This window comes from Henckelia pumila, chromosome 2, assembly GCF_033568475.1.
Source record: "Henckelia pumila isolate YLH828 chromosome 2, ASM3356847v2, whole genome shotgun sequence".
NCBI classification, from domain to species: domain Eukaryota; kingdom Viridiplantae; phylum Streptophyta; class Magnoliopsida; order Lamiales; family Gesneriaceae; genus Henckelia; species Henckelia pumila.
In genome coordinates, this window is record NC_133121.1 from 47,976,622 (window position 1) to 47,987,707 (window position 11,086).

Genomic DNA, 11,086 nt, shown 5'->3' on the forward strand with positions numbered 1-11,086 from the left:
AAATCATTATTTAAATTTAAAATTTTAAACATGCACAGACAGCAGTTAAATTCCTAGACAGATGATATAAACACAGATAATATTTGACCAATTCTTCATACAAAATTAGAATTGTGATTTAATCATTCAGACTCATGTTTAACCAGAGAACCCACAAATACCACAATCGCATCTGTCACTAATCACAAGACACAGGAAATTTAAGTGAAAGAACTATAAATAATCTCAAAGATACATCAGCTTAATCAAAAATTATATATTGCATAATATTACTGCAATGCATTCTTGAAATGCTGAAGCAAGAAAAAATTATCAAGCTAAGCATCAATAAGTAAGACAAAATGCAATTAATTTGAAGTTTCAAAAGTTCACTGGTTCTTTAAGTTTCAAAAACCCAATGTAAAGTACAACCAAGACTGCCCTTCAATTATGCCGTTCAAGCAGAAGCAGCCACTGCCTTCTTCCTCGGTGCTGCTTCAGTACCTAAAGAAGTGTCATCATGTAAATGATGTCAACAAACAAACAAAAGAAATAGACTACTGAACCACAAAACCCTAAAACAATCCCATATAATAAAAATGCAACAACGCTCACACCTTCTCTAAAGTTGGTCTTGAATCTGGTGGCAACGTGGCGTAGATACCTCATGCGCCCACTTCCGGTAGTCTTTCGGCGAATGGCCTTAACACTCCAGTTATCTGGATTTAAAATTTGGCAAACAACCATTTCCAATCAAAAGAAGAATCTTTATGTTTAACACAATTGACGTGTTTGGAAACAGATTTTTTTTAATAAAAAAAAACCCTTCCAAGATGCACTATCATCTGTTTTCTGAGACGGAAAAATACTTACACTACTATAATAAATTAATCCAAATATGCCTTAACTATTTTAAAGAAGCTAATACTATTAAGAATACATAAATCGAGAGGAAAATGTGAAGAAGTCGCAACTTTTAAAAAAAAATTGGCGTTTCTTTAGTCTTTTCCATAGCAAATCTCCAATCCAAAAGCAGCCAAATTTACTAACAAGACCAACTATAACAATAAAAAGAATGAAATACATGTCCTCTTGCGGGCAGCAGGGTAAGCACAAGCCGAACATCGGCTCTTCTGGAGGTGAAAACTGCGGCGGCCGCACCTCACACACAATGTGTGCGTCTTGTTTCTCCTCTTTCCAAAGCTCCCCGTTCCCTTCCCCTACAGCCAGCATAAGCAAAAGGTACACAGTTTTAAAGTAATTCCTCTATACTCGAATCAATGACAAAAGATCGAATTAGAACTTGCATAGTGATAGTAATCCAAACTTACCATTGACTATGGAATTGAAGACACCCTAGTGCTCTGAAATTGAAGGGAGCGGAGCCGCGGCGACGAATGCTTTTATATGTGGAGTGGGAAGCCAAATGAAGAAACGGTTGGGTGTTTTTAGGGTTGGGCATTGGATATGTTGGGCTCAAAATGAGCTTTTGGGCTGAAGCTGGACCAACTTCATGGGTTTATTCCATCAAAATATTTGGCCCCACAAAACTTCCTATAATACTCATTGATCTATGTTTGTTTTCACTTTCCAGAACCAGTAAATCGAAATGATTTGGAAATCGGTTCGGTTTGTTCGAAATTTAGGTTTTTATTTTTAAATTTAATTAACCAATCGACTGCGAAGGGGTGTGTTTATTGTGCAAGATAGTTTATTTGAACAACCGTTAATAAGTAATCATTCATGAAATATTGTAGATATGCGACGTGAAAAGAGAAACCGTAGCCGTTAATTTTAGGTGTGCATTGGATAAACCTCATATTAACACAATAGCATGTAGTAAATATGTTATTCTTGGTGTTGTGTTGTGTTGGTTGGATTTTCTATTTATTTGGCAAAAGCAGCAAGAGAGTGAGCTAATTGATTTGTTGTTATTCGTTCGTGTAAGAGCTCCACTTCGCCAATCATTTACACCAATCTTTGTATCTCTTCAATCTGCAGCCCCGTGTATCCTTGCTCGTCATTCGGTTGTGTGACTACAATTGCACCGCCAATAAAATAGTCCCAAACAACTTTGTTAATCCTCATTTACCGTTCAATAGTTGTCTTCAGTCCTTCCTTGATGGCTAAAATTTCCACATCTTTTACTGAAGTTGCTCTTACAATTTTTTTCCAAAAGCCCATATCACCTGCCCTCCCCAATCACGTACCACACACCCGATTCCAAACACATTTTTCCTTTAGTTAACGCATGTGTCTACATCATGTCATAGTTCACGTATTGGTGGGGGCTGCCATTTATTTACCCATTTCAGGGAGAAATCTCGTTCCAGTTCAAAATATTTTATCATGATTTCGGTTTAGTCCTAAATGTTCTAATGTTCTCGATTTTGTCCCAAATATTTTTAAAAAATGCCCGAATCAGTACTTCCGTCTAATTGATGGTTAAAACTAACGGGTTATGTAAAGCCCCAAAATTATTTAATTTTGATCCGAGATTATTTAATTTGAGAATATATGGAGTTTGGACTTAAAATCTAATATTCTTAAATTATTTAGGATTGAAATTAAATTTAAAAGATTTGCCGAGGACTAAATTGCAAATAATAAAGAAAAGAAGGGCCAAAGTGCATGAAACGACCCTAAACTCTACTTTAAATTAAACTAAATAAAAATACGGGTTTTCAAAAAATTTCGGCATGTCCTATCTATTTATATAACAATCAACATGTCACAGACAGCAAATTTAAAATCACAACCAACAACACTAACGAGATAGACAGAGAAAAGAACGGGAACCTAAGAAAAGATTCAACATACGAACAACCAAAGGTTAAATAATTTGATAATTAAAAACCCAATAACTTACAATAAATCCTTACATTTACATTTTCTAAATTAACTAGATAAAAGACTTTAAAGTAATACAATAAACTTTTTGCGGAAGACTGGCATGGTCAGAGGGATGTGTCGTGCCCGCATCACAGTCCACTCGATAGTCTTGCCCCTTAGTCTCTAAGAAATACTCCTCACCTGAAAACAATAAGTGTAGTGAGTCTAAAAGACTCAGCAAGAATATGGGGGGGATAACGAGTACTATGTAAATACAAACACAGGCAGATTAAAAATAACTTGATAATAAAATAATTTGTGCCCTTAATTTGAATAAAATGTACTTCTAAAATAAGAGAACATGAATATAATATATGCATGGCTAAGTCATTAATAATCAATAAAACTGCATAAACTGTATCTGAATCTGTAACTGTAACTGTGAACTTAGATCCTTGATTGTGACTCTGTGATTTCGATCATGATCATGACTATAGTGCACAATGCCGCAAGGAGGTCGAGATGAAACCCAACCCGATCTTGCCCTATATTGGTAAGGAAGATCAGAATAGCTCTGGACCCACACAAACATATGTTAAGGTAAGAAAACTCATAATGATTTGGTAAAGGAGGCCAAAACGCCTTTCAGCCCCACATGAACACATGAATATGTAGTCACAATCATCTCACTTCGTTCAAAATATACTTCTTTTCTTTATTGAATATGAGACTTAGCATGCATATGTAAATATGACGTACATGTAAATGCTAATCAATAATCATGCATATGACTCACACATGGATGATCGGGATGGTAATTTAGGAGACAAACAAAAGGATGAGGAAGCTAAACCATAAAGTCACGCTTAAGACAATTTGGTGTGGTACCCCCGTAAAATATGTAACTTGCTCGGTTCTTAGTCAAAAGGGATTCTGCTTGAAACGACGACTCCATGATACTTAGAACTAAGTAGGGAATTCAACCTCTTAGTTTTATTCCTAAGAAATCATTTTATAAAGTTCCTATTTTCGGACAGCAAGTCTATGACTTCAAAAATTCTGCACCTCATAGTTCAATAACTTAGAACTCAACCAAAACTTAGCCGAGTTGGATCTCGCTTGAAACGACGTATCCCTAACATCCTAGGCTAGTCCCAGACCCGAGCCCTTAACCAAAGAATGAGTGCAACCCTGGTTTGTATAACCATTTCCGGACAGCAACCATATAAAAATCTGTTCACAACTCCTAGCCCATCTCCCACCTAAGCCTTAACCATTGGACTCCATTTATCTCAAACTATAATCCAAGACCAAGATCACTTCTTAGACTCACTAAAACCACTAGAACCTGCCCTCTCTCAAGTCTTCCACAGCTCAAACAACAGCACCCCCAACCTGTCCCAAAATCGAAGTCACAAACCCAATATCAATGGCCCTTCATCTTCAATTTGAATGCACTTCAACTTCAACCTATGAGTTAACTACAAGTTATCCTAAGACTACCATGTGAACTACATTTCACCCATGGTAGCCCCTAATACATCATCCGATCGACACCAATAACCACAGAATTTTCGAACCAAATGCCAAGTAAAACAATCTGGAAAAATCGACACATAGCATCATTGAAATCAACATTCCACTTCCATATGCATTTCAACCTCGTCAAACAATAAAATTTCTCAACAAGATTATGGTAACCTCTCGCCTAAGCACATGACCGAAACAGGGCACAAAATAAATTTTGAAATTTACAAGTAATGCATCACCAAGATATGTTAATCTATATAGGGAGGAAAAAGAACCATATCCTTGCCTTAGCTACCAAAATCGAAGGGAACAAGTGCTCTATGAGAAGCGGCCGAAGTGAGGAGAAACTGGAATGAGCTGGAGATCGAGCTCAATGGAGGAAGAAGTAGCTCGCTCAGCTAGTTGTGGTGGAGTTTTGCCAGAGAAGAAGAAGGATGGAGAGCTATAGCCGTGAGAGCTTGGAGGAGAAGAGGTATCCTATGCATTCTTATGGAAGAACAGGGGAGTCGTGAGTTTTGTGTGTGAGTTTGAGCATGTAATGAGAGTGTGAGTGTTGGGAGGCTAGGGTTAAATCTTCAAGTTAGGGATAATGTTTGAGTGTGTATGTATAAGTGTAAGTATATAAATGTGAGTTTGTGAGTTTTAGGAAAAAAGTGCTACACCAATAGACAACTAGGACTATAAATTAAATTGTACTAAATAAAAACAAGCCTGAAAATTCAAGAATGTAAACACCTTAAATATTTCGATGTCACGGCAACGAGTAAAATACTTAAATCTCAAGCAGAGTGTTTAAAATAATTTAAACAAACTAGAATATCGTTTAAAAGTAATTTAAATAATTACACAAGCGGAAATAAAAAATTTAAAATGATTTGGACAATTAAAAAAAGATTTAAATAAATAAGCTAGACATTTAAAATAGTTTAAAATAATTTAAAATAACTAACAGCTAAACTTATACTATTTAAAATAAATAAGTTGAACACTCGAAAGTATTTAAACAAATAAGCTAAACAGTTAAAATCATTTAAAAGAATAAAGTAAACTATTAAAAATTAAAATTAAAATAATTTAAGTATGCAAGCTTAAACCTTTAAAATATTTAAAATAATTTAAATTGCACAATAAAATCGTTTAGATAAATAAACCTAAACAACTAAAAACATTAATTAAATAGTTAGTACAATAAAAATTATTTTAATAAATAATAAAAATATTTTAATAGCACATAACTCAAATAAAGATTTTAAATAAATTAAACAAAAATAATAATAAATCCTAATATTTATTAAATTAATGCATACGATTTAGTAGATTGGATTTTAGGCGTCACAATTCCTTCCCCCCTTAAATGGAATTTCTTCCTCGAAATTCAGGACTTAGTAACTAGATTCGAATACCTTAGACCAGATCAGCAATAACTACTCTTACCTAGTACCTCCACGAGTCAACGCTAATAAGTTTTTGCTGCGCACTCTGATACTTATCATCGCCTACAAAGCTAGGAGTTAACTAACTCCTACTGCAAAGTAAATTTGCAAGTTCCTATTTATACCCAAATGTTTGGAGTCTAAGAGAAAATTTCTAGTCACTGTTCCCATGTGCCTGTGAGAGCTTTAATTCGCCCCCTAAACTCCTAAAATATCTGATGCCTGTCCTATTTTGATAACCTTAAATCCTGGATCGCAATTTAAATCAATAAATATCCGTAAAACCAATGAATAATTTATGTCGACCTTACTTCTAACTTAAAAGCTTCATAACAATGAAACTATGCTTAATGTCTAATCACCAGCTAAACCTAACTCATATAATATACAACTCAAGCTCTAAAGTAATTCACAAGTTCACAAAATACTTAGCAACTAACACTGATCTTTTCTAAATAGGATTGCTAAAGGACTATTCAATTCCACCTCGTTAGACCTCAAGATACTAGATGATTCTAACTCATACTTCCACAACAACGACACATGAAACCCATCATGCGTCCCTAACAACTCTGCGCCAGCTCAACATATAAAACAAATTACCTATCTCCTCGACAATCGCATAAGAACCGACAAAACGAGTAAATTTCATTATATTCCCAAATCGGTAATATTACGGAACAATGGTACCTTCAAGAACCATTTAATATCCATTTTGAAATTCTAAAGGTCTGTGCCACTTATTAGTAGTGCTACACTTAATGATCCTGGGCTTATGTTCAATCTCTTACGCAACGACTAAGAAATCCCTAATTACACTACAAGTCAAAATACCACGAGCTATTATCCACTTATTGGATTAGATGGTCTCTAAGTACCCAAACAATTCTTACATATCGCCGGAAGACATATCTCAAGTCCCTAGTTCAACTTGACAACAGTTCTGAAAACCCAAAAATTCCCAAATTATTATATGGTACATCCTGAATTCATATTTCAAGAACTTAATATACAATTGGACACCTCGAAGAGTTTTCAATTCGGCTGTAAATGCTTACTCATTATTCCTCAAGCACCTTAGCATTTCACTGGTAAATAAATCTACATCTTATCCGAAAAAACTTAATAATTATCTATTCATCATTCTACGCCCATAGTTGGTGCATTAGTCTTACCGGTTGACATTCACAAAATCTTAGATCTAATTTAATGTACCTAAATGTGTCTAGGGACAACTCTATTTCCTATCTCGTAACTATTCACCCATTCAACTTACTTACTCTTAACGATCCTGTTTAAAATTGAAACAACCCATTCAAATAATTCATTAACTAGCAGTCTACTCGCTAGAACTAGTTATAACTAGTAGTCGCCACTCCTCGGATCACAACAATAACTTAGGATTTTATCTAGCATTAATACTAAATCCCAACGGTCTAAACACTTACTATGAGGTTACAAGCCAAATCTCTACACAAGAAATTGAAATGATATTTGAAATTATGATCCACCCAAATAATTCATCATGATGGATCAGGAAAGAAAAACAGACATACAAGCAATGCTGCTTAATATGAAATGAAATTATGCAAGCATTACAAACAAACGAGCTGAAAATAAAAATCTAGATAAGTGAAAACAACTCACTCATAATTCAATTCTAGGGGTGAATGAATAATAATGGAGGCTCCATGAATAATAAATATGAGCCAACAAGATACAAACCTCGTGATCATTCATAAGGGTAATGAAACCATGCTCAAACAATCAAAGCATAATTAAGAGCAATCGGTGTGACTTCGGTCAAGAGAAGTCCACACAAGTCAATAATTAGGGGAAACAACGGTCCTAAGACATATTCGGATGTCAAACACAATATGAGTAGATCACCAAAAAGGAAGACAAAGTGGATCTTACTCACATCAACACGTGGCTCTAGAACCGAAGAAAAATTTCAAGAAGTGCGAAATATAAACAATATTTATTAAGAAGTTCAACCAATGCCAAAATGACAGAATTCAACGCTGATTAATGTCATACGAATCCATAAATGCTCAAAGGAAGTGCAAAAAAATTTCGGATACTCAAAACTATATATTGCAATGGATTTAAGCACAAAGAAGAAAAAGAAAATACTGATCGGAATTGAAACATCCTAAAACTTCTACAGGAATTTTTTTTTAACTCTCTAACTATAACATAATGGATATAAATATATGTATGCCCATACATATATATATCATACTTAAAAATAACTTTACTTAATTTAAAATACAAATACACAAAAAATACAATAAAAGTATATGCATGCAATTAAATACTTAAAAAAATTACTAAATAATAATTTATAAGAATGTCATAATAAAATTCCTAAATAATATTTCTTTCACAAAAATTCATGAAAACTTAGAAAATAAATACTCAAATCTAAATTCCATGCACATACTGAAAATCTATAATAATAAAATATATGCGGAAATAAATGTTCTAGTCTCAACATAAAATTCATCTTAGAGCAATGGTCACGGGTTCTAGCTGCCTGAAAACTCATACGCCCTCGTCGCCAATCGGGAACACATTATCCTTATTGACATTTTGCTCACCTACACCATTTAAATCTAGTGAGCCTAGAGGCTCAGCACGTTCTATCCTTACATAACAAAATGAAACCACACACAAGCACACATCATATAAAATACGTGAATAATAATTATACATGCATGATATTAAAATTATATGCATATAAACATAAATGAATAATCATCCTGCTAAATCATCAAACTGTGACATAATTCATTATATATTATAATTTTCATAACAAAAATAGCATATCATAAATACTTAGTTCTCAACAGGTCGTATCCATGTCGGTGACATCATACTAAGCGATTGATCAATTTATAAACCAACGTACGTGGCGGTGGGGTTTCCACCTCTGTGCTGCCACTTCACCAGCCCTCTCAGCTGGATCCATAAGCTCATCATACTTATACATCATTAGGAAGGTCACCGGGCCCAGGTATCCCGGCCTCCAACCACATCACTTTCCACCTTCACTTCAACTTTCATAAAAAATGTATTTTTCTTAACATGCACTTAAACTTATCATAAAAATTATTAATGATGCATGAACATAAAAATTCTTTTTATTTCTTTATTTTCATGAAAATTCGTCCGTAAATATATATTTAATTTATTTTCTTAAAAATCATACTTATATATCTAATAAAAATACATGCATGAATTAAATATATATTTACGAACATTTATTTTTCAAAGGACTTGTTCGAGCAGCTGACCACTTCACTTAAATCCAAAAATTCCTAGACTGACTCAAAAACCCAAAAGTCCAACCTGACCCGGCCCATTAAGTTTCATGGGCCTCCAGGCCTATGAAAACTAATGGGCTCACACAAAACATGATTTAGGCCCATTAACTAATTAACTTAAAATTATATTAATGAACTTATTAACTAACCATTAAATTATAAATTAGACCGATAAAAATACTAAACCCGACACAACTTGGCCCAATAATTCTCATGGATCACACGACCCATGACAATTTAGTGGGCTCACTTCATTAATTATTAAAGCCCATTAAATTAGTCTACTTGATTAATTTAATCAAGCTCAACCCATTAATTAATTACTTAAACTCTTAATTAATTAAAAAAATACCCAAGCCCAAATGATAAAAATCTAAACCCGGACTAAATTATTTGACCCAATTAAATTTTAGACCCAACCCAGACCAAAAACCTGAACCCGAGCCCGACCTGCTAAAACTCATGACAAGCCTCTAGCCCCACTTCTTAACCCTCACGGCAGCACCCCTTTCCCCCTTGCTACAGCCCAGCTCTGGCCACCCCTAGCCGGAGCGCCGCTGGCAGGACCACCCCAGGGTCCTGCCGATTCTAACAGACCAACCCTGGCCCAGCCAAAACCACACTAGGGCTGAACCCGACTATCCCCTAAACCATGCAGGTTGTGCGATCTGCACAGACCATAACTCCGCCCCTTTCTGCCCAGCTCCGTCCGCCAATGGCAGGAGCTCCAACCCATGGACCAACCCAGGGTCCCAACGCAACCTTAGGACCAAGCTTGGCTCAGCAAAAACCCACCCTATGCTGAACCCGATCCCTTTGTCCTCCAAAATCTGTGCAGCCCGTCACCCATGCATCAGCAGGGTTCTAGCCACGACCAACCACTCTTAGGACTAAAACATCATGCCAAAATGACCCTAACGGACCCTACTAGACCCAAGACCGAAGTGGCAGCAAACTCGATGTAGTGACCCTTACCCGGATCACCTACTAAACAGAACTTATGCATGCAATTAACTTAATAAAACAGATATCAGAATAAAACTGCGGAATCCAAATAACATTATACAATCCCAAGTAAAGGAATCTGTAATTATCCAATAATATACAACCAAATCGAATAGCTGTATAAACCCAAACAACAGTAATAAAACCTAAGCGAAGCTCCAGCCGACCAACCGCTGACTAGCCCCTCCTGGATCCACCCTCCTCGTCCAATCGCAAACCTGCCCCATGGAATAGGGTGTCCAGAAAATACAGAGTACGAGACGTGAGCATACAACGCTCAGTACGAGAGTATGAGTATACATGCATGCAAAGTGAACTCCCTATAGACTCGAGGTCAAGGATCAGATAACAAAGACAGACCGGGCCCTGGTATGTAGCACGCTGTGCCGTCGCTTCAGGAGGTGGCTCCCATACCGAGATAACCGTGGATACGCCGGACCCAAATCGATGGAAGTCCAATCCACTAACAGGATAGGGTACAACCCTACTAACAGACATCTCGAAGGAGATACAGCAAGATGCAAATGAATGCAGCATAATATCATGGCATATAGATCATGCAGTCACATAATACATGCATACTCAGTCAGGATATCTCGAACAGTACTTTCGTACCTCAAATACCAGGTAGGCACTACCAGCTCTAAGTCCAAGCCTAAAGTCCGCCTACACAGCGAAATGATACTACTATCATAATAGTGCTCTAAAAGCCTTAACTAAGCTATTGCATACTCCTAAATATTTATAGGAAGCAAAAGCTATACCTTCGTCCGTCGTTAGCCCTTTGATGTCGATGCCTCCAGAACTTGGGCACAACTCCGCTACGACTACCGAACGCCTCTCCGACCTCCGGACCAAGCCTAAGAAGACTAGAACAGCTCCAAAAGGACTAGAAAGGAAAGGAGAACTCGGAATTGGCAAGGAGAAATGAAGTCTCGGCCTTCTATTTATAGACAACGATCGGAGCTTCCGATCCTT

General features: G+C 36.1%; 1 protein-coding gene across 1 annotated transcript; it reads right to left on the reverse strand.

Annotated features, from left to right (window-relative positions):
- Positions 1–326: 326 nt before the first annotated feature.
- LOC140882801 (large ribosomal subunit protein eL37x-like) lies at positions 327–1,443 on the reverse strand. Its single transcript, XM_073289004.1, has 4 exons — positions 1,311–1,443; positions 1,064–1,199; positions 597–698; positions 327–483 (listed from the first exon to the last, which is right to left on the reverse strand). The coding sequence occupies exons 1-4, from the start codon at positions 1,311–1,313 to the stop codon at positions 437–439; spliced, it is 288 nt and encodes a 95-aa protein (XP_073145105.1). The 5' UTR covers positions 1,314–1,443; the 3' UTR covers positions 327–436.
- Positions 1,444–11,086: the final 9,643 nt, after the last annotated feature.

Excerpts from the sequence above, each read along its gene's own strand:
- LOC140882801 (XM_073289004.1), bottom strand. Across the intron at positions 699-1,063 it reads TGCTGCCCGCAAGAGGACAT|ATAACTGGAGTGTTAAGGCC; the intron begins GTATTTCATTCT and ends TTTTAAATCCAG. Across the intron at positions 484-596 it reads CAAGACCAACTTTAGAGAAG|GTACTGAAGCAGCACCGAGG; the intron begins GTGTGAGCGTTG and ends ACACTTCTTTAG.